A 26,158-nucleotide genomic window follows, 5' to 3' on the forward strand; every position below is an offset into this window, starting at 1 on the left:
AGCTTGATATGAAATCCAAGGAAATGCTCTCCCACGGCCTTTTTGGTACGGGCAACGGCTCCAAAAGTCCCACCGGCTTCCGCTGCTCCACCTTGTCTTGTTGGCAAGTAAGGCATGTTCGAACATATTCCTCCACATCAGTCCCCATCTTCGACCAGTAGAAGGCCCTCTCCACGAGAGCCAACATTCTGTGAATGTCTAGGTGTCCAGCCCAAAGGGAATCGTGACACTCTCTCTTAAGAGTTCACGCCTCAAATTGTCTACTCAGGGAACATAAACTCTATTCCCTTTTATGTAAACGAGTCCCTCCTGGACCCAAAATTATCATGTCTTACCTTCTTTGATGAGTTGCATCATGATAACTGCTTGTGGGTCACTATACAGTCTATCCCTAATCCTGGAAAGGAAGTTGGAGTACAATTGACTTGCTTAGCCTCCGCCCTCCAATTGTGCGACATTCACGCACTCCACTTTCCGACTCAATGCATCAGCCATGACATTTGCCATATCAAATTCAGCCAAGAAGTCCTACCATCATGCTTGTTTTGGGAAAAGTTTCTTCTGTGTTTGGAAATAGCTCAGAGCGATGTTGTCTGTCCTCAGCACAAATCGCGATTCGAGAAGGTAGTGTCGCCAAACTCGTAGACAGTGGATCACCGCTGTCATCTCCTTCTCATGCACTGAATATCGCCGCTCAGTTTCATTGAGCTTGCGACTCTCGTAGGCCATCGGATGACTCTCCTGCATAAGTACTTCCCCAATAGCGAAGTCCGAAGCATCTGTATGTACTTCAAAAGGCTCCTCATAGTCTAGCAATTTGAACACTAGTTCTTCTATAACAGTAGCCTTCAGATCTTGGAATTCTATTTCACATTTGTTAGACCACTTCCAAGGCTACTCCTTCTTTAGTAGCTTCGTCAGTGGAGTTGCACGCTTCGAGTACCCCGCTATGAAGCATCGATAATAGTTGACGAAACCAAGGAAGGATCTCAACTCTAGCACCTTCTTTGGAGTTCGCCATTCCACAACTGCTTGCACTTTTGATTTGTCCATACGAATGGAACCATCCCTGATTCGATGCCCCAAGAATAAGATCTCTGTTTGGGCGAAGTAGCATTTCTCCCTTTTTACAAACAAAGTGTTCTCCTTGAGAACCTTGAAAATTGTCCGAAGGTGCTGAACATGCTCCTCGAGCGTTTTGCTGTATACAACGATATCATCTAAGTAGATGACCACGAACTTGTCCAAATACTCCTCGAATAGTTGGTTCATGAGAGTATAGAACGTGAGTGAAGCATTGGTTAAGCCGAAAGGCATCACCAAGAACTCAAACTCTCCATACCTGGTCACACAGGTAGTCTTCGCTTCATTGCCTTCAGCAATGATCACCTGCCAATACCCCGACCGAAGGTCGAGTTTCGAGAAATACTTAGCTTTGCCCAACTGGTCGAATAAGTCCGCGATGAGCGGGATGGGATACTTGTTCTTCACTGTCACTTTGTTAAGGGCTCGGTAATCGACGCATAGTCGGAGGCTCCCATCTTGTTTCTTCTGGAAGAGAACTGGAGCTCCGAAAGGTGCTTTAGAGCTGCGGATGAGACCACCGCTTAGTAATTCACCTAACTGCTTTCTGAGTTCTGCCAACTCTGACGGGGACATGCGATAGGGTGGTCTCTCTAGAGATTTCACTCCTGGCTCCAGCTCGATGTTGTGATCCACGCCTCTGCATGGTGGAAGAGTCTTCGGTAACTCGGGTGGCATAACATCATTGAACTCTTTCAGGACGTTCGCCACCACAGCAGGTTCTTAAATGGCCTTCTCGTCGATTGGCTCTAGCTTCATAGCAATCACAAATGTTAATTCACCTTTTCGCACCCCTTTCTTTAGTTGTAATGTCGATATGTGTTGGGGCTCCTTGGTTCCTCTCCGAGAGACAGGAACCACGCAGGGGTCGTCACCTCCCATCATACACAGAGTTCAAGAACGACATTGGCACCAACTTCACTGCGTGCATAAACTTCATTCCAAGAATCACTTGGAAGTCATCTAGTGGCACTGCCATCATGTTGGTGTTCCCGCTCCATGTTCCGATTTTGATGGGAACTCCCTTCGCCAACCCGGAGATTCGCCTGGCCTCTGAGTTCACCGCCTTCATTCGGCTTGGGCTCTTCTCCAAGATCAACCCAAGTCGTTGTGCTTCTCGATCGGCTATGAAGTTGTGGGTAGCGCTCGTGTCCACCATTGCATGGGTCGTTTGGCCATTTAGCTTGATGTCCACATATATCAACTCACTACTTTCTGCTTTTTGTAGCTTTGTCTTCATGTTCTCCCCCACTTGACCCTGCATGGCGTTCAACAAACGCATTGCTCCCATTAGGGGTCCTTGCGACTCCTCGACATCATTGCTGGATTCAGAACTGCTCGAACTAAGAGCAATAGCTTTGCCCTTATCCAATCGGGGGGTGGATGGAAGCCGCCAAAGCATTGAGTGCCTGTTTTTGTGGGCACTCCCTCACCATGTGCGGTCCTCCGCACAAGAAGCATCCTCTAGGTTTTATGGCCTTGCCTTTCGGGTTTGGCCCTTTTGTGGGAACTCTTCTTCTTTTGTTCGCCCCCGAGCTCCTTCCCTCGAGAATGTTTTGGAGTGCGATTGCCTGAAGATTGTTTCCTTCTCCTTGGGTCTTCAGAGGAAACAAAGTCGGTGAGCCTTTCTGCGGCAGTAATTGCCTCGACCACATCGGTGACATTCCTTCGATTTAGTTCCTGTTAAGCCCATGGCTTCAAACCATCGAGGAAACTGAACAACTTGTCCTTCTCGGACATGTCCTGTATGTCCAGCATTAGTGCAGAAAATTGTTTCACATAGTCTCGAATGGTGGTACTCTGGCAGAGTTGTCTCAACTTCCTTCTTACGACGAACTCTGTGTTCTCCGGTAGGAACTGAGTTCTCAACTCCCGCTTCAAGTCCTCCCATGTGTCAACCCGACATTGACCTTGTTCGATCTCCTCCCAATGGGTTCGCCACCAAAGTTTCGCATCTCTGTTCAGATACATTATTGCTATAGAAACTTTGGTATCTTCAGAATCGGGCCTCTAGCTCGAAAGTATTGTTCCATGTCGAACAGAAAGTTCTCGAGCTCTTTGGCATCTCTGGCCCCTCCATATCCATGAGGCTCGGGTGCCCTAAAATTTTATGGTGGTGCAATATGGGTGTTGCTTCCTCCCGCATTTAGTGCTCTAGTAAGCATAGTCACCCTTGAAATGAGTTCCGCCACAACTTCTTACAGGTGTTGCACGGAGTCTTTGGTGTCATCTGACAGTCAGTCGACTAGGGCCTCGACTTTGTCGATCTTGGACTCTACTTCCTCTTATGAGCTCTCTATCCCGACAAGCCTTTGTTGGCCAAGGTAGAGTTCCTCCACTCTAGCTTCAAGAACATTCAAGCGAGTTTCCGCCGTTGTGAGTCTCTCCTTGTGACTCCTTTTCTCAGTTAGTGCTCCAGATTGTGCTTCCTCCACTCGCGGAGAGTAGCCAACTTCTCGCTCATCATGTTCGCTGTCGCGCTCCTCTTGAGCGGCTCTAATAGCATGAGAGCGAGTGTGCATATGCAGCCCACCTGCGGCTGCTTGGGGCAAGGGTCTAGCTTGCCCCATCTTGCTTGATTCACCACGATGCTTTGCCATGGTGAAGTTATGAAGTTCCTTCGCTACTCGCTCGAAGTGCTTGCCCACTCTGATACCACAATGTCACGGCCTTAGCTGGAATTGCCTAAGGCGTAAGGCACCCTTGCGGCCAAAACGCGAACTTAGCTTGTGTTGCCTAAGTCGTGCTTCGCCCTTGCGATATTGCTCCGCAAAAATCAGCCCACTAGCAACCCCTCGCAGGTCCCGAAGGACCTGTAAAAATGAAAGTTGATTAGTTCGAAAGAACGTGCGACGGACAAGTCCCGAAGTCTCGCGAAAAGGGGAAGCTTTACAAGCAATTCAGCGAGCACCTTACGTGCACAAGAGAAAAGAGAGAGAGGGGGAAAACAAGGGCTTTAGAAGGTTGAATAAATAGCTGCAAGCCCACAAACAACTGCTCACCGAGTCCCGGGCACGACAACAAGTTCCCATCAAGGCAACGTGTGAACTTGTGAATGAGTGTTCAACACCCGGTACTATACCAAAGCCCCATCCAGCCCTGTGCCACCCGATGGGTTCCAAGGGGCTGAGATGGCTGACATTTTGGTGAGCGGAGGCAGATTCCAGAAATCAGCCTATGGTACACGAAAATGGAGCTGTTTTGGGGCTATTTTGGTCAGTTCGGTGAGTGGTCGCTTTGTAACATTGTAGCTTGTTCAAACTTACATTTTTACAAGAAAAATGACCTAAAACCAAGATAAAACATGTTGTCAAGTAGCTATACATGTAGGTTTAAGCGATGAACGGTTCGTTGAACGGAGTTGTTGCGAGTGCGCGACGACCGTTCGTGACAGGCCGGTGATGGGATGGGTGGAGCCCCTTGCGTGGGTCACGCACGTCGTCGGCCTAACCCCGTTGCACTAAAACTATCATAACTTTCTAGAACAATCTCGGAATTGCTATTGCGACCCCAATCCGGAAACCTCTCTCTGAACCCCATGTGGTTGATTATAAAGCGATCACGAAAAATTCTGGGCCCGAAAACCATCGCCTCGGAGGTCTACTACGGAGGTTTTCGTTGCTCGGGCGTAAAAAGGAGTGCAACACGAGAACTTCCTAGGGGATCACCCATCCTAGTGCTACTCTCGCCCAAGCATGCTCAACTTTGGAGTTTTTATGGGATCTGATGCTTTAGTGATGGTATGATCACACCCATGCAACTTTCATCATCAGTCGCTTATGCGCGAGTCGTAGCCAGAAATAGGGATGGGCGAAGCCCCTTGTGTGGGTCGAGCATGTCGCCGATCGGACCCTGTGGCACTAAACCATCGTAACTCTCTCGAATGATCTCGAAATCTCTATTGTGACCCCAATCCAGAAACCTCTCATTGAGCCCCATGTGGTTGACTACAAAGTGGTCACCGAGAATTTCGAGCCCGAAAACCATTGCCTCGGAGGTCTATGATGGAGATTTTCATCGCTCGGGCGCAAAAAGGAGTGCAATATGAGAATTTCCTAAGGGGTCAACTATCCTAGTACTACTCTCGCCTAAGCATACTTAACTTTGGAGTTCTGATGGGATATGGTGCTTTAGTGCTGGTATGATCGCACCCGTGCAGCGTGCATCGTCTATCGCCTATGCACGCATCGCAGCTACCGATGGGATGGGTGGAGCCCCTTGCGTGAGTCACTCGCATCACTGACACAACCCTGTGGCACTAAATCCATTGTAAATTTCTCGAACGATCTCGAAATTTCTATTGCGACCATAATCTAGAAACCTCTCTCCGAGCCCCATGTGGTTAACTATGAAGCTATCACGAAGAATTCCAGGCCTGAAAACCATCACCTTGGAGGTCTACGATGGAGGTTTTCATCACTCGGGCCCAAAAAGGAGTGCAATACGAGGACTTCCTAAGGGGTTACACATCATAGTACTACTCTCGCCTAAGCACGCTTAACTTCGAAGTTCTGATGGGATCTAGTACTTTAGTGCTAGTATGAGCGCACCGATGCAGCGACCATCGTCCATCGCCTATGTGCGCGTCGCGATCGGTGATGGGATGGGTGGATCCCCTTGTATGGGTCGCGCGCGCCGCCGACCCGACCCCATCACGTTAAAACCATTGTCATCGTAACTTTCTCAAACAATCTCGAATTGCTATTGTGACACCAATCCAAAAACCTCTCTCTGAGCCCCACGTGGTTGATTGTGAAGCAATCACGGAGAATTCTGAGCTTAAAAACCATCGCCTCGGAGGTCTACTGCATAGGTTTTCATCGCTCGTGCATAAAAAAGAGTGCAACACGAGGACTTCCCAAGTGGTCACCCATGCAAGTACTACTCTCGCCCAAGCACGCTTCACTTTGGAGTTTTGATGGGATCTAGTGCTTTAGTGCTGGTATGATCACACCCATGCTATGTGTGTCATTTGTCACCTATGTGCATGTAGCAGCTGACGATGGGATGGGCGGAGACCCTTGCGTCGATCACGCACATCGCCGACCCGACCCCGTAGTGCTAAAACCATCTTAACTTTCTCGAACGATCTCAAAATCGTGAAACCTCTCTCCGAGCTCCACGTGACTGACTGCGAATCGGTTATAGAGAATTTCGAGCTCGAAAACCATTGCCTCAGAGGTCTATGGTGGTGGTTTTCATTGCTCGGGCGCCAAAAGGAGTGTAACACGTGGACTTCCTATGGGGTCTCTCATCCTAGTACTACTCTCGCCCAAGCATGCTTAACTTTAGAGTTCTGATGGGATCCAATACTTTAGTGCTAGTATAATCACACTCTTGCTGCGTGCATCGTCTGTCTTACTATGTATGTGTGTGTCATCCAAGGACTGTCCAGATAAGATATGTAGATTGCTTGGTTTCATTTATGAACTAAAGCAAGCTTCCCGAAGTCAGAACATAAGATTTAATGAGACAATCAGACCTTATGACTTTGTTAAGAACGAAGATGAGCTTTGTATATACAGGAAGGTAAGTGGGAGCGCTATCACCATCTTAATATTATATGCGGATGACATCATAATGATTGGGAAAGATGTATGAATGCTATACATATTAAAGACTTGGTTATCTATACACTTCTCCATGAATGACTTAAGGGAAGCATCCTATATCTTGGGGATTTAGATCTATAGAAATAAATTCAAGAGAATGCTTAGCTTGTCTCAATCCAGGTACATAGACACCATTGTCAAAAGATTTTGCATGAAAAATTCTAAGCGAGGTCTCAAACCGATGAGATATGAGATATCGCTTTCTATGAGTATATCCCCAAAGGCTCATGAAGAAAGGGCGAACATGGATAGGATACCCTATGTCTTAGCAATAGGGTCTATTATGTATATCATGCTATGTACCAGGCCTGATATAGCGCATACTCTGGGTGTCACGAGTAGATATTAGGCAGATCTAGGCTTGGAGCACTAAAAAGCAGTAAAGTGTATCCTTAAGTACTTGAGAAAGATTATATATCTTTTACTAGTATATGGAGGTAGTAGCCTCAAGGTTGAAGGCTACACGGACTCAAGTTTCTAGTCTGATGTCGATGATAACAAGTCGAATTTAGGGTATGTGTACACCTTGAATAGAGGAGCAGTATGCTAGAAGAGTTCTAAGCAAGATACTACTGCTGACTCGACCACAAAGGTGAAGTACACTACTACAGCAAAGGAGGGAGTCTGGATGAAAAAGTTCATCAAAGATCTAGGAGTCGTGTCAAGCAACAAGGAGCTGATTCCCTTATATTGCAATAACTACAGAGCGATTGCTCAGATAAGGGAACCCGGGTCTTATTAGAAGTGTTCTGAGAAGGTTCCAGCTTATTAGAGAGATCGTGGCTTGAGGAGATATAATAATATAAAGAGTTCCATCTGAAGATAACATCGCAGATCCATAGATAGAGTTGTTATCTCAGATTGTCTTTGAGCGTCACAGGGGTCAGATGAGGATCAGACACATAGGTGATTGGCTTTAGGTTAAGTTGGAGATTACTAGTCATAGGTGCCCTACAAGCCAATCATATGAGTAATGATACGTGTGACTTGACATGCGGTCTTATTACTTATTATTATTATTTGGTATTTTATCACTTTATATTACTTGTTGCTTGAATATATTGTGATGTCCATAGATTTGTGTAATGAGAATCAGATCGTGATGAGATCACGATAATGAGACCAATTCGCCTTTAAACACAAATCCTAAATAATCTCGGTCATATGTTACTCGAGAGGGAAATCGAGATAATTGGATAAACTGGTGTGCTGTATACCCATCTATATAATGGATGCAGCTGGTCTCATAGCTACTTGTGTAAGGACACTAAGGATATAGTACAGGTGCTCATTGGAGAATGAGTTCACCGATTGATCTGCTTATAGAATGCTAGATGGTTGATGATGCCTTATTGTTAGATGATGATTCTATAGTCCCAGTGATGTATTTAGTCCTTAAACTTGAGGTACCAAGGATGTCTTGTATGAATACCTCGTTCTTTGATACTAGACTTATAGGCCTAGAGGTTCCAGATCTAGCACAATTGGTCATCAGGAGTGGTAGTCAATCTTACAAGGACTATTGAGTATCGATAGAGGATCATCCACTCTCGGTATTATGAAAGAAATATCTCATGTGTTCTTGCTCAAACAAATCCCTATCCAGGGTCATTCGGATTGAGAGAGAAAGAGTTCTCTAGAAGAATCTGATTAGAGTGATACTCGAGCAAAAACCGTATGGGTCTGACAACACCATGCTCGGTATACAACCTCTAAAATATTAGATGGATAAAAGACTATAGGTATATGATAACTGAAATAGACAAGTCCAATATATTAGATTCCCCTATATCGTTTGGAGGCTATAGGTATGTGACTCATCCGCAATCGATGAGTCAAGTTAATTATTATAGAGATGATAACTCATTGAACCAGAAGTAGTTCTGACAGGCATGACTCACGATCAGCTCGATATTGGGCCTAGAGGATCACACACATATGGTAGGCATTGCGATGAGTAGATGTTCAGATATGACATATCGCTAGAGCCCCTATCTTATTGGATATCCAATAAGCCCCTAAATTATTGAATCCTATGGATGAGTTCTAATAAAAGCAAATGAGAGATTATTGGATAGAGATCCAATAATCTAAAATGCTTGGGTAGTTTAATGGAGATCCTGTTAGGATCGAGAGCACTAAGAGGGGGGGGGGTGAATTAGTTCAGCGGAAATCTTTCAGCGATTTAAAAATGAAAGCTGCGTTTGTTCGATAAAAACGATTTCGATGTAAAAGCTGATTCTAAGATTTCTTGCAGTTTACGTCTAAACACAGTTTACGTCTAAACGCAGTTTGCGTCTAAATACAGTTTGCGTCTAAACGTAGTTTTACGTCTAAACGCAGTTTGCGTCTAAACGCAGTTTTATGTCTAAACTCAATTTACGCAGTTCTACGTCTAAACGTAGTTTACGTCTAAACGCAGTTTGTGTCTAAATGCAGTTTGCGCAGTTACGTCTAAACGCAGTTTTATGTCTAAACGCAGTTTGCGTCTAAATGTAGTTTGTGCAGTTTACGTCTAAACGCAATTTTACGTCTAAACGTAGTTTGCGTCTAAACACAGTTTTACGTCTAAACGTAGTTTCGGAAAGATCTTAACTTAGAAACTCATTCGTAAAAGCACAGAAGACAGTTTGCAATTTTAAATGGAATCAGAACGTAAACGTAAACCGCAATGTAAAGATCGTACGAAAACACTGATTTACGTCTGAATGCAGATTCGGAAAGATCAGAACTTAGAAACTCGTTTGTCAAAACGCAGAGGGCAGTAACTATGTAGGAGGTTTGCAGTAATGATAAAGTGCTCAAAGTAAAAGCAAACCAGAGATTTAGAGTGGTTCGGTCAGTCTTGACCTACTCCACTTTTGGCTTCCTCCATCGACGAGGTCACCGAAGTCAACTAGAGGCCTTCCTTCAATAAGCGAAGGTCAACTGCCCTTTTACAGTTTCACTCCTTTTGACGGGCTTAGGAGACAACCCTTACAGAACCTTTCTCTCCTCTCTTTACAACTCAAAACTTGAAGAACAGAGGAAGGAGAACTTTTGATGTTTACAACAATTTTGAGCTCTTGGAATCACAGAAAAGATCAAGAATTCGGTGTAGGTCTGTATCCTTTCTGTGCTGAATGAGTGGGGTATTTATAGGCCCCAACCCAATTCAAATTTGGAGCTCAAAACGATCAAATCCCGAAATTCCGGGATCAGGCGGTTGCACCGCCCAGTCTCCCTAGGAGACTTAGCCCAGGCGGTGCTACCTCCTGGCTTGGGCAGTTGCACCTCCTGGTGCAATCAGGGTCTGAATGGGTAGCTCCATTCGACCCAATTTTGGTTTTTCAGAGGCCTAATTGCCCCAAGATTAAGCTAATGGGATCACCTCCCATTTCCAACTTAATCAACATGCTAACTATGATTAATTCTAAGACAATTCCTGCAGCTTTGCTTCAGTGCGTCAATCACTTCTTCCGGCAAGTTTCCGACGAACTTTCGTCGATCATCCGATGAACCCTCGGTGATGCTCCTGCGGACTTGCGACGATCCACTTGGCGAGTTCCGATGAGCTTCGCTTGGCAAGCTGCTGGACTTCTCGGATCTGTTCCCGCAGAACCTCCGACGACTGTCCGGACTTCCGTCGAACTCTCGAACTCCCAACGTGATCATTGACTTGACTCCAGCGCAACTCCTGCTGCTTGTCTAACTTTCATCGTAGTTAATCCTGCACACTTATCTCAACACATAGATTAGACAACAAATGACAATTGACTTCATCATCAAAATCTGAGATTCAACAGATCCAATACTTAATATGGTAGGATCCATTATGGTTAAGTTGACAGGGAACCTCTATAAATAAGATTGAACTAATTATTCATAGGTCATAGCCTTTTTGGGTTGCCTCCCCTATTCTCCTCCTCAGATAGTAGGCTTGGAGTTTTGAGGAGCATCGTCGCAACCCTGTTGTGTGGATCACCACTAGAGAGGAGGGTGCTTGACTTCCTTCACCCTCTCCTAATGATTTGTAGGGATTCAGGGATATACGATCTCCCTAGGTAATATAATATTTTATATACGCAGGTTTAAGTTTCATGATTTTTGTGCACCAATCTTCGTATAACGATGAACACATCTTTGGAAAATTGAGGATTTTATTTTTATGTTCTTCTACTGTGCTTGTGATGTCGCCCCTAAGATTTCCCAACATAGACTCTAGGAAGTGGCAAGAAGCTATAAATTCCAAGATGCATTTTATGTACTCCAACAAAGTTTGAAACTTAGTTGATGCACTTGAGGGTATTATAACCATTGGTTGTAAGTGAATCTTCAAGAAAAATATTAGAGTATATGGAAAGGTAGAGACCTATAAAGCAAGGTTAGTGGCTAAGGGGTATCATTAAAGGCAATGTGTGGACAATGACGAAACCTTCTCACCTATAGCCATACTAAAATCCATCCGAATACTATTAGCTATTGTAGCACACTATGATGGACATGAAAACCATGTTCTTTAATGACAACCTCGAGGAGGAGGTATATATGATTCAATATGATGGATTCATATCCAAGGATTGTCTAACTAAGGTGTGTATGTTGCTTAGGTCCATTTATGGACTAAAGCAAGCTTCCCGAAGTTGGAACATAAGATTTGATGAGGCAATCAGATCTTATGACTTCATTAAGAATGAAAATGAGCCTTATGTATACAGGAAGGTAAGTGAGAGCGTTATCATCTTCTTTTGTTATATGTGGATGACATCCTAATTATTAGGAATGATGTAAGAATGATATCCAGGTTTGTTATTTAGACACTTTTCCATAAAGGACTTAGGGAAAACATCATATATCTTGGGGATTCAGGTCTATAGAGATAGATCTAAGAGGATGCTTGGGGTGTCCCAGCCCAAGTATATATACACTATTGTCAAAAGGTTTGGCATGAGAAATTCCAAGAGAGGTCACATGCCGATGAGATATGAAATATTACTTTCTAGGAGTATGTCCCCAAAGACTCCTGAAGAAATGATGAACATGGATATGATACCCTATGCCTCAGGGATAGGGTCTATCATGTATGTCATGCTATGTACCAGGCTTGATATAGCATATGCTTTGGGTGTCACGAGTAGGTATCAAGTGGATCCAAGCTTGGAGCACTAGAAAGCAATAAAGTACATCCTTAATTACTTGAAAAGCACTAAGGATCTTTTACTAGTATATGGAGGTAGTAGCCTTAGAGTTGAAGGCTACACGAACTTGAGTTTTCAATCTGATTTTGATGATAGCAAGTTAAATTCGGGATATCTATATACCCTGAATGGATGAGTAGTATGCTGGAAGAGTTTCAAGCAAGATACTACTACTGACTCGACCACAGAGACATAGTACATTGTTGCAGTAGAGGTAGCAAATGATGGAGTCTGGATGAAAAAGTTTATCACAGATTTGAGAGTCGTGTAGGATAGCGATAAGTTGATTCCCTTATATTATGATAACAACGAAGCGATTGCTCAAGCGAAAGAACCCATGTCTCATCGGAAGTCTAAGCACGTTCTGAGGAGGTTCCACCTGATCAAAGAGATCATGACCCGAGGAGATGTAGTAGTGGAAAGAGTTTCATCTGAAAATAACATCGCAGATCCACTAACAAAGCCATTGTCTCATATTGTCCATGAGCGTCATAGGGATCTGATGGGGATCAGACACAAAGGTGATTGGCTTTAGGTCAAGTAAGAGATTGCTAATTATAGGTGCCCTATAAGCCAATCACGTAAGTGATGGCACGTGTGACTTGACACACAATCTTTTTGCTTATTATTATTATTTAGTATTTTATCACTTTATATTGTCTATTGCATGAATATATTATGATGTCCATGGATCTATGCAATGAGAATTAGATCATGATGGGATCACGACAATGAGACTGATTCATCTTTAAACACAAATCCTAAATAATTTCGATCATAGGTTACTCGAGAGGGACATCGAGATAACTGGACATATTGGTGTGATGTATACCTATCCATATGATGGATGCAATTAGTCTCATAGCTGCTCGTGTGGGGACACTATGGATATAGTGCAGGTGCTAATTGGAGACTAAGTTCACTAATTGATCTGCTTATAGATTGTTGGATAGTTTATGATATCTTATTGTCAGACAGTGATTCTGTAGTCCTAGTGGTGTATCTGGTCCTTAGACTTGAGGCATCAAGGATGTCCTATATGAGTACTCCACTCTTTGATACCAGACTTACAGGGTTTGGAAGTTCTAGACCTAGCACAATTGGTCATCAAGAGTAGTAGTCAACCTTACGAGGGCTATTGAGTGTCGATAAAGGATCATCCACTCTCGGTGCCATGAGAAGAATATCACATGTGTTTTTGCTCAGACAAATCCCTAGCTATGATCATTCAGATTTATAGAGAAATAATTCTATGAGAAAATCCAATTAGAGCGAGACTCGAGTAGAAACTGTATAGATCTAATACTATCATGCTCGGTATACAGTCTCATGGGTATTAGATGGATGAGGGATTATATGTACACGGTAATTGAGGATAGATATGTCCAAAGGATTGGATTCCCCTGTATCATTTAAGGACTGTGGCGTGGTGTCATAGTATGTCCGCAGTCGATGAGTCGAGTGAATTATTATGAAGATAATAATTCACTGAGCTAGAAGGAGTTCTGATAGGTATGACTCATAGTCAGCTTGATATTGAGCTTAGAGGGTCACACACATATGGTAGGCGTTACAACGAATAAAGATTTAGATATGAGATATCCGTCAGACCCCTTATTTTGTTGGATATCCAATTAGCCCCTGAATTATTAGATCATATAGATGTGATCAAATAAGAACCAACGAGAGATATTGGATTGACATCCACTAATCTAAGAGGCTTTGGTAGTTGGATGAAGATCCAATACACAATAGGGCAGGATCCATTAGGGTTAAATTAACAATGAACCTCTATAAATAAGAGGGAACCAAAGACTCATATGTCAAAGGTTTTCTTAGTTGTCACTTCCTATTCTCTTATTCCCTTCTCCTCCTCACATAGCAGGTTTGAAGATTTGAGGACTGTCGTCGTAGCCCTACTATGTGGATCACCACTAAAGAGGAGGACGCTTGACCTCTTTTATCCTCTCTTATAGATCTGTAGAAATTCATGGATATACGATATACATATGTAATATAACTATCTCATATATGGTCTTCATACAACGACGAACACATCTTTAGAAAATTTAAGGATTTTATTTTCTGTTCTTTTATTACACATATGGTGTCACCCCTAGATTTTCTAATAAATTATTCATTTATTCTCATTAGGGTATAATCATGTTTTAACTTATTTATGTGGATGATTTAATTATTATCAGTAATAAACAAGCAATAATTAATCAATTTATTCAACGACTTGAAAATAAGTTTTCTATCAAGAATATGAGGTCCCTCAACTTTTTTTTCTTGGTGTTTAGGCATCCACATGTTAAATGGTCTATTTCTTTCCAAATAGAAATTTATTCATGATCTTCTTAATCATACCAAAATGATTTAAGCTAATATTATTATTATGTCAATATCTACAAGTGTTCCTCTTTCGTTATATAATAGTACTAATCACAGTAATACTACTCAATATCATCAATTTATTGACAATTTATAATATTTAACATTCACTCATCCAGATATTACATACGTAGTAAATAAATAATTTTAATTTATGCATAAGTTTACTTTCAGATAATTATTAAACGTCTTCTTTCATAATTAAAGGGTACTATTAATTATAGCTTATTTATCCGAAAAAGATTCTCCTTTATTCTTTTATGTCTTTTTAGATGTCGATTGGACATATAATAAGAATAATATGATATATACTAGTGCTTATGTCGTATTTCATGATCACAATTTAATCTCTTGAAGTTTTAAAAAATAATACTTTATTATGAGATTTTTATAAAGGTTGAATATCGAACGATTGCCTCTATAACTATTAAGCTTTGTTGAATTCAATCATTGTTATATGTATTAATTATCATATTCTTTGATGCTCTATTTATATGTTATGATAATATTATAGCAACATATCTATGTGCTAATCTTGTACTTCATTCTCAAATGAAGTACATACTTATTGATTTTCACATTATTCATGACAAAATTCAAAATAGTAAGTTACATGTTTCATCCCCCGATCAATTTGTAGATACTCTTATCAAGTTTTTGTCTCATTAGTAATTTATTCTGCTTTAGTCCAAGATCAATGCCTTTAATAGGAGTGCTATCTTGAGAAGATATATTAGAAAGAATATTATTGAAAAATAAACCCTGATAAAATTATCATGATCCTCATAATATCTAGATGATATATTATAATAATTTTAAATCATAAAATTTATTATAATATATGATCATGATTCTATCAACAACGATGATCATGATCTCAACATATCTCTTACAATATGAAATGATTTAGATAAATATTTTATATTTATTATTGATTAAAAAACTATATAATTAGTATATTTTATAATCTGTATATAGACTCCTATCGGTGAACAATAAAAATTCAAGTAATCGCCTGCCCAAGTGGGGGCCCACCAACTCGGCTTGCGCGTCAGTTTGGCCGATGACACGTTGCAGGACTGAGTCTGTCTGGTCGTGGCCGTCGCGGGAGAGGACATCTTCGGACTCAACTCAGCCACGTGCATGTCACGTGATATCATCTTCCTTCGTTCTCGAGTCAGACTGTGCCGTGGAATATTTCTCCATGCACATTTCGTACATAATCATATAAGCATAAGGTTGTTCACAAGCGTCTGAGCAAATAATAACAACGGCGAGTGGTGACTGATACGGTAGCATCCATTCTGCTGAACGTTAATAGTTTTTTAATATGTGTTCCCTTCTCTAGAAGGTTGTCATTAGGGTTTAAAACTTGTTGATGCCTCCATGTTCCACCCAAAAAAAAGAAAAGTCAAAAGTCAACCAAATGTCGAGGCTTTGCTACCTCGAATGAATTCGATAACTGTTTATAGGAAATTACCTATTAATCGTATGTTGACAGATGATGTGGTCGATATTAGTTGGTAGGGTTTTGTGGATGGATGGATATTTTGACTGCTGTCTTGGATTTCTGATGACTCCTGTGGAAGCTTCTTTTCTTCCTTCTGGTCTTAGGTCTGACATTTTGACCACATTATGCCTACATTTTTTTGTGCATCTAAAATATAAATCAAATTTTATTTCAGCCTCTTATCTTGTAGCGGGGGTCAACTGCTCCTGCTGAAGTCAACTACGGTGGAGAGTTTGGATTGGGTTTAAAGGTCGGTCTAAAGTCAAACGCCTATTAGTTAGTTGGTCTTTCTTGACATCATCAACTGTCAGCCCAGTCTTGGAGTTAACGATTCCATCAAATGAGAAGCTCCCGAGAAAGGAACACAAGATCTTTTAGTAGACTAGACTGACTACCTGCAAATTCTTCCTTTCTCATTGCTGAAACTTACTATTGAGGAAAAATAAAATTATCATATTTCTTTTAATATTATGTTATTATAATTTTAAATCATAAAATTTATGATAATATATTATCATGGATTCTATCGATAAAAATATATTTTAAATCATTAAATAATTTAATAAAAAAATTATATTTATTATTAATTAAAAATATATATAATTATTCTATCAATAAAATTAAGTCATTGACGACACACATAGAAGTGCAGCTTGCAAGAACGAAACGTATACAATTTAAGGTACACATACATATTACATTTGGTTGACCACAAGAACGAGCATCCATCGCATGATTACACATTGCTGCTTAGAGTCCATCAATATTTTGTTCATTATGCATCTCCTAATCCATAAACAATATAAATAAAAAATTGCTCTTTTGTTTCTCTTCATCGCTTTGGAAAGCTGCGGAAGATCGGGGTCAGGTATTTACATCAGGCCCACCGGCGTTGGAATCGCGCCACGCGTCCATTAGCGGCGTGAGTCGCCTGCCGTCCGCGTCGGTTGCCGTAGCAGTTCGATCAACGCCTCCGCCTGGTTTTATTTCGAATTGTTAATTCCATTTTAAGCAAACGAGAAAACAAAACAATCGACAAGGACGGGGGGAATGGGATCACCGGAAACAGTGAGGTTACCTTCTCCTTGGACTTCTTGGTGGCGGACTGGGAGAGCGCGACGAGCGGGGGAATAGCGCCCTCGTGGGCGGCCATCTTGCGGTAGATGGCGCTCTCCTTGCAGATCTGGAGGAGGGATCGGACGGCAATATCCTTCTGCCGCGACGTGCCCGCCTCCACCATCTCCACTAGCACCGGGATGCCGTCCTCCTCCACCGCCGCTGCCCGGCCCTCCGCCACCTCCACCACCGCGTTCAGCACGTATGCGGCCTTGTCCACCATGCCGGAATCCGGGTCGGCCATTAGGTCCAGAAGCGACCGCACGATCCCGGCCTCGACGGCCAGGGTCTTGTTCTCGCGTGAGGCGAGGAGGGCGAAGAGGGCGGTGGCGGCGTCCTTCTTCGCGCGGGGCCCGCCGGACTCGAGGAGGGCCACCAAGGGAGGGATGGCGCCGGAGCGGCCGATGGCGGTGCGGAGGTCGTCGAGCTGGGCGAGCCGGAGTAGGGCGCAGGCGGCGTTCTCGCGAGCGACGGGGGTGCCGGTGCTGAGGGCGCGGACGAGGGGGCGGATGGCGCCGGCGGCGGCGATCAGGGTCTTGTTCTCGTCGCAGAGGGAGAGGTTCAGCACGGCGGTGACGCCGTGCTCCTGGAGCTGGGGATCCGGATGGGAGACCAGCGCGACGAGGGGGCCGACCGCTCCGGCGGCGGCGACACGCAGCCGGTTCTCCGGGTTGTGCTTCGCTAGGAGGCGGAGCTCCATGGCTGCTCGGCGCTGGGACTCGACGGTGGCGGAGGGAGACTCGAGATCGGAGATGAGCCGGCGCACCACCTCGTGGGAGTAATCAACGGCGTAGGAGACAAGGAGCCGGTGGAGTCCCCCGCCGCCGCCGCCGCCGCCGCCGAAGGAGGAAGACGACGTGGTGGGCGATCCGGAGGAGGTGAACTCGCCGGAGCGGTCACTGTTGCAGTCGCTGAAGGCGCCAGAGGTGTCGCTGTCGTTTCGTCCCATGTATCGATTGCTCGACGGGTTCTCCTTCTCCATTCGATCACGAACCGAAGCCAGTCGACTCGATTCCTTCCCGGTCCAATTCGATTCGCCGGAGAACCAGAGAACGGAAACCCGGCGGGCTCGTCGAAGGATTCTTTGCTTTCCAAACGGGGAACGGAGGGGTGAGGGGGGAGTGCGATTAAAAGGAAGCGGGGATGAGATGCGCACGTGCTTTGCGCGTGCTATGTGCCACGGTCGCCGCCATGCAGAGGAGGGCAACCCGAGTGGCGCTCGGCCGCACGTGGGAAAGGCTCGACGCGTCTGTGGTTGGTTTTCTGTTGGGAATAGAGACGACTGACTCCAACGGATGAGCCCCGGACCTCTTCCTTTACCGCAGTGTTAAGTTATACCCTTACAACAATTAATGTATAATTGCGTTATTTACTGGTCCTGCTATTATCGGTGGGATATTGGAGTCGGTTAAAGTTGGTCAACACTGGGAATCGGTGGTCAAAAAGGGCGCAAGATAAAATCGAGAGGAGCGGAAAAGTAGCATCCAACGAGTTGACCGTATACTGATTCAGACACTTGACTCGAGCCTTTTAACGAGTCTTTCACCTGCTATTTTGTGACACAAATATAATTCAAATAAACCTATAAATTTAGAAAAGAGATAATTCAAATACAGTCATATTGGTTTCTCGTTCCCTGTCATCAACTGCAGGCTAATTTCTCTCAAGAACATAAACAAAAGGAGATATAGTATCTGGTGCAGGATAGGTCAAATGAGCGTTTGTAGTCCAACGGTTAGGATAATTGCCTTCCAAGCAATAGACCCGGGTTCGACTCCCGGCAAACGCAATTTTTTGATTTCTATTGTTTTCATTCAAAGCGATCTGAGACGTCGTTCATTGCAAGCCCAGCTGGGTTGCTTTAAGATTTGCGCTCCATCCCACGGACTGTTGGTCCAATTGCTCGCCACCTTCCACTCGCCGGTAGCTGACACCGAATACGACCAAATTAGGAACGTCAACCGCAATTTCCACATCTCTCTCTCTCTCTCTCTCTCAATGTGAGCATAGCATCGTCGTAGGTGTGGTAGGTTTCCCGTACTTGTTTATTTCCTAGTGGCTTGAGACTTAGGAATGTGCATCATGGCCCTCCATAGCTAATCTTTATTATATCCATATCTTAAACATTGATCTTAATCGCAGGCTTCCACCACTGTAATCGCAAGGTGCTATCGCGCCGCCCACGGAGACTTCACGCATGGTATCTATTTTTGACAGTTGGGCCATTCGATGGCACGCACATGCGGCTCCACTAGATCAGATCAGATGCACATTCGAACACATTCACATATCAAAGCAAGCTGGTCTTTTATTCCCTCTGCTATTTCAACATGGCTTGTATCATTAACATTACAATTCGCTTTAATAATAGCGCGATCACTTGATCCCTCTGTGTGATTCGTGCTGAACACGAATTCCTCGCTGTTGCTCGTGACGCTCACGTCCGTGAAAGCCTCGCTGCCGCGGGTGACCTCGTCGACGCTGCGATCCCTGCCGTCGCTTCGCACCGTCACCCAGTCTTCGCCCCACGTCCAGTTGGGCGTAATGCCAAGCAAGCTCTCCATTCTCTCGGACGCGTCCTCCGCTGGTTGTTCGAGCGACTCCTCGTCTTCTTCCTCCTCCTCCTCCGAGAGCGCCGACCAGAAGCCCTGATCGAGCGTGCTCTTGGGAGAAACCCAGCGGTAATCTAGGGGATTCGAGGTCCAAGACGCAACGAATGGGTGCCGGAGGAGTTGCTCTGCCGACCACCGCTCCCTGGGATCCCTCCTCAGGCACCTGCTCAAGAAGTCATTTCCGTCTTCCGAGAGCCAGCAGGGGAACTCTGGCACGGCCGCCGAGAACGCGATTCGGTGGAGGGCGGAGACGGGGTCCGAGGCGTGCGGCCACGGCGGCTGCCCTGTGGCCATCTCGATGACGGTGCATCCCAGGGCCCAGACGTCCGCCGAGGCACTCTGCTCCTCCCCCCGCGCGACCTCCGGCGCCATGAACATGGGCGTGCCCCTCGGTTGGACGCGTCCTCCGCCATCCTTGTCCTCCTCGTCCGCCCGCCGCGCGCACCCGAAGTCCGCGATCTTCGCCCGCCCGCCGGAGCAAATCAAGACGTTTTGGCTCTTCAGATCACAGTGAACGACGCCGTTCGAGTGGAGGTATGCCAGCCCCCGGAGGAGGTCACACGTGTAGGACCGGATGTTGAGCTCGTCCAGCCGACCGCCCCGCTTCTTGATCTCGTCAGACATGGAGCCCCCAGGAGCGTACTCCATGAAGAGATCGTAGCAGAGGCCAACCTCGAAGCCAAAATAAGAGACGACATAGGGCGAATCGAGCGAAGACAGGATCCTCTGCTCCCTCTGCAGGTCCTCGGAGGAGGAAAGCTCCGCGGACTTGACCGCGAAGATCTCGCCGGACGAAAGCGAAGCGGCGACGGAGACGGTGGCGGAGGCTCCCCGGCCTACGATCCGGCCACGGCACCACGCATCAATCGCCATCCTTGTTTAAGCTCGACGCGAGAGAGTGACAGCGAAGGCTCAAACGAAAGCAGAAGAGGGAAGGGGACCGAACAAATGGGAGTCGGCGAGATCGGCACTATATATAAAGGGGGTGGCTTCGTCCGCGTTCACAGAGCCACGTGTCGCAAGTGAAGTCGATGGATAGCCTTCTTTCCAAGCAAATATGAAAGCGTGAACGCATGCTGCATGAGAAACAGCTGACCATCTAACTTTCCAACACACACATCACCTGTTCAACATTAGGTAGCTCTCAATCCTGTTGTTCTCTGTCACTTTTCCTTCTGCCTAAGCCTATCGTGATGAAATGGGCAAAGCATATCACCTTCCTTCTGCCCTTTTTCGCTTCTCTGAGTCTATCCGATCTTTACAGTTGGCTTGTGCCGGTGCCGCCTGGGAAACACATGGACGAGGTGGGGGAAGGGGATCCACCTGGGAATAATACCTGTCCTCTCTGCATGCTTCGGTAAAGGAAGAGAGCACATCCTCCCCGGGAAGGATGATGATGATGATCCAAGTGGCTGGATTTGGCCACGCGTGGCGGTGCCGAAGGCTTCGGAATTAAGCCTGGGAGCTGTCAAACAGACAGCAAGACGCCACCGAATAATAGATCTACGCAGAAAGGAATGGAGGGAGGTGGAGATGGGCAGATGCTGCTGCTGTGGAGCGTCTGCAGCCACATGGTCTGCTAGGTGATCTAAGGAGGAGGATTTGGCGTTACGTCTCATAATTTGGCAATCAGATGCAGGGCTTCTGGGGGTATATTCTCGGCATGATTCATGGCACCATTGCTTCTGCTGCCAACCGTGTTGAGCTTTAGGTGGCCCCATTATTAGCTACAGCAGCAGAAGCAGATCATAACCTTTTTGACTTCACTATGTGTAAGCAATGATGGGAGGCTAAAGCTGTGACCCGAAACAAGCTTCCTGAAAACCTTTCTGAAGTCCCACACATGCATGCACCTCAGTCATCTTCACGACCAGTGTCCTTCGAGGATTCACACTGAGGACCTGTCTCTGGTCATGTCTCACACTACAGATATCTGACAGTGAGTTGCAAATTCTCCCAATACTTGGAGGTTTATGATGAGACTATGGTCGAACAGCACAAAAAAATCAAAAATATTTATTTGTTGCCGCATGCAAAAGTCACAGCGCCGACACCTGAGAAAGCAATGAAAAGACACGGCCGGAAATATCAGTGTGGCTTCCAAGCTAAGTAATCTCTTCTTCCTTGCAGCAGTTTTTACCTCTCTCTCTCTCCTGCAAAGTAATGGCCGGCAAAGTAAAGTTTTAGTGGCTTTTACATGTAAAAGTTGGTGTTGCAGCTGAGGTCATTCTTTGATGGGGATAGCTGATGCAGATGCAGCACACTCAGTTGTCTTCGCACCACATGCCATTCCATAATGCAATCAAACATAATAGTATATATGTCGTTTAGTCTCATAATATTTAGATTAAATAAGTTAATACGTGAGTTGACCATCGAATTGAGCTTTGCAAATGATAGAAAATTAGTTTATCGAAAAAAGAAGAAAAAAAACATGATTAGAACTTTATTTGCTTTATGCATTTATTTATCTTAGAAATGGATTCATTGGATGTATTGCACGACCGGCCTCGAAATCAAGGCGTGCTTTTAGATCACAAAAGGAGGTGAGAGTTGACATGACATGGTATGATTTCGATGGTTGCCTACGCCGAATTGATTGGCTTTGAATACTACTCCTGCCTGCAACCTTTGTGTGTGGCAAAGGTGGGTCGAGAATTGGGATAAGTCCACCCACCATGAAGGTTAATTGAGAATTAAGATACGGAATTCAATACCAATATCCATAAATAACATTAGAGTGTAGACAATACTGTTTAGGTTATACTAACAAAAACAATCGATCACAATAGAAGAACAATCAGAATCTTATAATTTATCTTTATAACTTAAGCGTAGGATAGATCGAGTCACAAGCTCATCCCACGATGATCTTTTCATGCTTTATGTGGATGATTCTTATTCTATGTCGAGTTTTATAACCACGATTAGGTTAGATTTTTATTGTACTTCTCATTGGCGATCGATTTTTTAGACTAACAATATTCATCAACGAGTCTACCATTGGCCACTCCCACTCTTCCTCCATTGCCAATCATTGAGGATGGTGATCTTCCATTGTCCCAAAACTATGGTTGCTCCTTTGCCGATCATGACAACAACAGATAGGTCCTCAGATCATGCCAAGTTTCCTGATATGCTCTTAAGAAATCAAATGCTGCCAACAACACCGTCTCTTTCTACTGTCCTTACTAACCAATCTACAGAAAAAGTGGAGCCAACTGTTGTGGATTTCGACATCTCGTCAGCTCTACTTTCTCGAGAAGTCCACTACACCCCTTCGTTGTCTACCCATGAGAAGAACCGATCTCACTATGTGGAGATCCCTCTCCTCTCCATCGCTAACATCACGAGTCAGTCAACCATAATTTGCCCCACTAATGCTATGTAGTTCCCCCTTTTTCTCTGTAGTTAACACCGCTTCTTCCTCTTCATCTCCTTTAGTGCCTCTTCAAAACCTAATGCCTTCTCCATCTCTTTCTTGGATGCACGTCGAAGCCTCGACGTCACCATTTCTTTCCTCCAGCAATGCTTCGTCCCATTCATTCTCCTATTGATCTTCCTCTTCCTCATGCCAATCCTAAAGGCAAGGATCCCATGGTCATGCAAGATTCGCCTTCGTTCAATGGTCTCCTTCAAGTCAACAACAAATGAGACTTTATTTCAGCAGACGAGGTGTTGAAGTGGAATAGGATTTTCCACCTGTCGTGGTGCCCACAAGAAATGTGGGTCCAACATCTCTCATCTTTGATTAGAATCACTTTATACACACACACACTCTCTCTCTCTCTCTCTCTCTCTCTCTCTTCTAGAAACACACATGCATGATGAAGCCAATCCAACATGGTGGTCTATTGGTAGCCTGAAGATTAGAATATCATCAAAATGTCAATCATCTATAAGAACAAACAAAGTATACATTTTACTACTCAAACTTCTGGTAAGCCCCTTTAGCTTTTCTCAATTATCTTTGCACATTCCTTTCCTATAACAAGCTTCTAATATCCAAAATCAAATTATAGACAAATCAAACTATTATGATTTCTCTCATTTCCATTGTCTCTGACTTGATCTATGATAATTCTTGTCACTAAAATCTCTCTCTGTTGATTTTATGATGGTACTTAAGTTTGGAGTCTCCACTCTTTTAGCATCCTCCAAAAAGCATTTATAGATACCTAAAAGAGGAGACCACCTACCAAGAGGACAGATGAGATGGCTAGAAAGTAGTTTGTAATCTTAATATTCTTCTAAAAATTAAAATTTTCTTGTGAAAACAATTTTAGAATCAATCACCTTTCTACATTGCTGATTTATCTATATTTCTCCATTGTTAAATTGATGTTTGTCACATTTGTCATCTCCAAGAGAACTCCTCTCCTATATTCTTTAATTGTGAGTTTGTCAAATCTTTTTGGATTCTTATTCAACGCCATCTTGTGGTAACTTTTCAAGTGATGCCCAATTGGCGGAAAGGTGTTTGGCTTTAAAAAGGTAGCGACACAGATAAAGTTTCCTCTTCTTTGCTTGTGTCCACTATCAACACTTCATCTAATTAGGGTTCCTTTGGAAGAATAAACATAATTATAGATTCAACAACCGTGCATCCAATGAGTCCTTTTTTGATTCAAGTTCTTTTGCATGTTTTGAATTCTACTTTGCCAATAGTGATAAGAGTCACAATTGCATGTATACTGAATGTTGTGTTATTTTGGATGGTTTTCGCTTGGCAAAACAAGTTTGTCTTTCCAACTTTGTGATAAAATCTGACTCTATGGAGTCCATCAACATACTTAATCGTTCCTCGCCTTCTCGTCGGTCGCTTAAGAATCTTTGTAACGACATTCTGCGAGTTCTGTCAATGTACTTGGATTGTTCATATCAATCGTTCAAGAAATACTTTCGTTCATAATCTCAGAAAGAATGGGGCAGTAGCGAGGTTGAAGGAACACATGACTATGCAGCTATGGGTACACGAAAGGCATGTGTTTTGTATGAGGCTTAGACGACAGCAACATGAGAATTGGATGGAGCTACAGGTCCAAAACTGGAGGAAGGTGACCAGGTTTTGTAGTTGAAGCCAATGGAGGAGCCGAATCCAAGCAGCAACAGTTTTCGCATCTTAAATCGTAAGGCATCCCAAAACATATATTTGAATGGAACATAAATTTTATGCCCTTATTATTGATTTCTCCTATGACAAGTTCAATAATGATTATAAATTATAGTTGATAAACTTTTAATTGAGTGACCAGTAATCCCAAGAGCCTAAGTTATTAGGAAAATATCCAATATATCTATAAGCTCCAACATTTATCCAATTGTTATGTACCTTTATGTCGTGGCGTACGAATTGATACAGCTTAGTCCTATCTATCTCGAAAGCACAAGGTTACTCAAGTGCATTCTTATGGGAGGAGGCTAGAGAAACAAGATCGGGTCAAGGGGTTCGCTCTCGGGGATCCTGAGGGGGGTTTTGAGCCGTCTCGCCTATGTTGTGTTTCTACCTGACAGATCGACATTGAGAGGGAGAATTCCCGACTCGAGCACTTTGATATTTATGTTAGCGAGTGATTTTCTTTGTAGTGTAAAGAGTTTGATCCCCTTCTCTGGGTTAGAGGACCGACTTTTATACCTATGGAGCCGACCTGAAGGTGCACAGATCGTTGGCCTATTTGGCACGACGGTGCGAACGATTGACTCGTATGTTTTTGATAGTGCAAGTCGACCTGTGCAGACTTCTACTGCATATCGTCAACATGTCGGTTCAAACAACGTGGAGTTGGTCATGCGTCGTCTGCCAGATCGACCTCTCTCCCCATCGAACACATATTATGTCATTCCACGTCAGCTTCTTAGTGGTTGCCAGGTGTCGCTCTACATTTGATGCGGGGATATTCCCTATCACCAATACATTTATAAGTTTTAACATTTAATTTTGGAACTTATACATGCCTTACTTTCAAAAAAATAGAGATTATTCCAAATGATGCATATTGAATAAAAAAATAATATCTAAACCAATAAAATAATGAATTATTGTATCATTGCTTCCGTAACCAAAAACTTGTATTGCCATGAAATCAAATAGAACACAAATGTCTGTACATTGTTTTCCTTGAAATCGTGGTTGATATGAAGATATTAGCATTACGTCGTCCTCTTGTATTGTTGAGGTAGGAGAAACCCATAATTTCATCCCATTATGTATGTGTGTGTGTGTGTTTCTGTTGTGTTCGATGAATTGCTTCCAACCATTTGACAGATGGAGCATGAGAAGATGTTGGAGAAGGTGGAGTTCTTCTCCGAGCACGGCGATTTCCTGAAAGGCACACCGATCGAGAGCACAGCAGCATCAGCAGCGCCTCCTTCTTGTTGCCCTTTCATTTAGTAGACAGCAACGAAGGAGCAAACAGCTCAAGTCTGCAGTTGTTGTCATGAATCGTGTCGAGTATGGGATTGCATGCGTCTGCTTAGTATCAGTTGTCGAGTCGGCGAGGTCAGGTGTCAAATAAAAGTCAACGGACTCAAAGTCATTCCTCTAAATACAAACATACCGTAATACACAGTAAAATAAAATAGAATCATAATAAAATATAATATCAAAATTTAGGTGAAAATTTCCTCCAAAAATAAAAATCACATAATAAACCA

General features: G+C 43.9%; 2 protein-coding genes, 3 non-coding genes and 3 pseudogenes across 5 annotated transcripts; 1 reads left to right on the forward strand and 7 right to left on the reverse strand.

The window, feature by feature from the left end:
- Positions 1-4,718: 4,718 nt before the first annotated feature.
- Positions 4,719-4,837, reverse strand: LOC135634430 (5S ribosomal RNA; annotated as a pseudogene).
- A 280-nt stretch (positions 4,838-5,117) lies between these two features.
- On the reverse strand, positions 5,118-5,236 carry LOC135634423 (5S ribosomal RNA; annotated as a pseudogene).
- Positions 5,237-5,516: 280 nt separating this feature from the next.
- Positions 5,517-5,635, reverse strand: LOC135634459 (5S ribosomal RNA; annotated as a pseudogene).
- Positions 5,636-5,920: 285 nt separating this feature from the next.
- LOC135634417 (5S ribosomal RNA) lies at positions 5,921-6,039 on the reverse strand. Its single transcript, XR_010495339.1, has one exon. It is a non-coding gene; the product is annotated as a 5S ribosomal RNA (ribosomal RNA).
- Positions 6,040-6,301: 262 nt separating this feature from the next.
- Positions 6,302-6,420, reverse strand: LOC135634448 (5S ribosomal RNA). The gene has a single exon (XR_010495365.1). It is a non-coding gene; the product is annotated as a 5S ribosomal RNA (ribosomal RNA).
- Positions 6,421-16,404: 9,984 nt separating this feature from the next.
- Positions 16,405-17,975, reverse strand: LOC135632470 (U-box domain-containing protein 4-like). Its single transcript, XM_065141071.1, has 2 exons — positions 16,855-17,975; positions 16,405-16,753 (listed from the first exon to the last, which is right to left on the reverse strand). Exons 1-2 carry the CDS (start codon positions 17,872-17,874, stop codon positions 16,691-16,693), a joined length of 1,083 nt encoding a protein of 360 aa, XP_064997143.1. The 5' UTR covers positions 17,875-17,975; the 3' UTR covers positions 16,405-16,690.
- Positions 17,976-18,609: 634 nt separating this feature from the next.
- Positions 18,610-18,681, forward strand: TRNAG-UCC (transfer RNA glycine (anticodon UCC)). Its single transcript has one exon. It is a non-coding gene; the product is annotated as a tRNA-Gly (tRNA).
- Positions 18,682-19,138: 457 nt separating this feature from the next.
- Positions 19,139-20,459, reverse strand: LOC103979639 (mitogen-activated protein kinase kinase kinase 18). The gene has a single exon (XM_009395807.3). The coding sequence runs from the start codon at positions 20,375-20,377 to the stop codon at positions 19,154-19,156; it is 1,224 nt and encodes a 407-aa protein (XP_009394082.2). The 5' UTR covers positions 20,378-20,459; the 3' UTR covers positions 19,139-19,153.
- Between the last annotated feature and the right edge of the window lie 5,699 nt (positions 20,460-26,158).

The sequence above is a fragment of the Musa acuminata genome, chromosome BXJ3-3 (genome assembly GCF_036884655.1).
Source record: "Musa acuminata AAA Group cultivar baxijiao chromosome BXJ3-3, Cavendish_Baxijiao_AAA, whole genome shotgun sequence".
Taxonomy (NCBI): Eukaryota; Viridiplantae; Streptophyta; class Magnoliopsida; order Zingiberales; family Musaceae; genus Musa; species Musa acuminata.

Excerpts from the sequence above, each read along its gene's own strand:
- LOC135632470 (XM_065141071.1), bottom strand. The coding sequence starts at position 17,874 with ATGGAGAAGGAGAACCCGTCGAGCAATCGATACATGGGACGAAACGAC. Across the intron at positions 16,754-16,854 it reads CCAAGAAGTCCAAGGAGAAG|GCGGAGGCGTTGATCGAACT; the intron begins GTAACCTCACTG and ends AAATAAAACCAG.
- LOC103979639 (XM_009395807.3), bottom strand. The coding sequence starts at position 20,377 with ATGGCGATTGATGCGTGGTGCCGTGGCCGGATCGTAGGCCGGGGAGCC.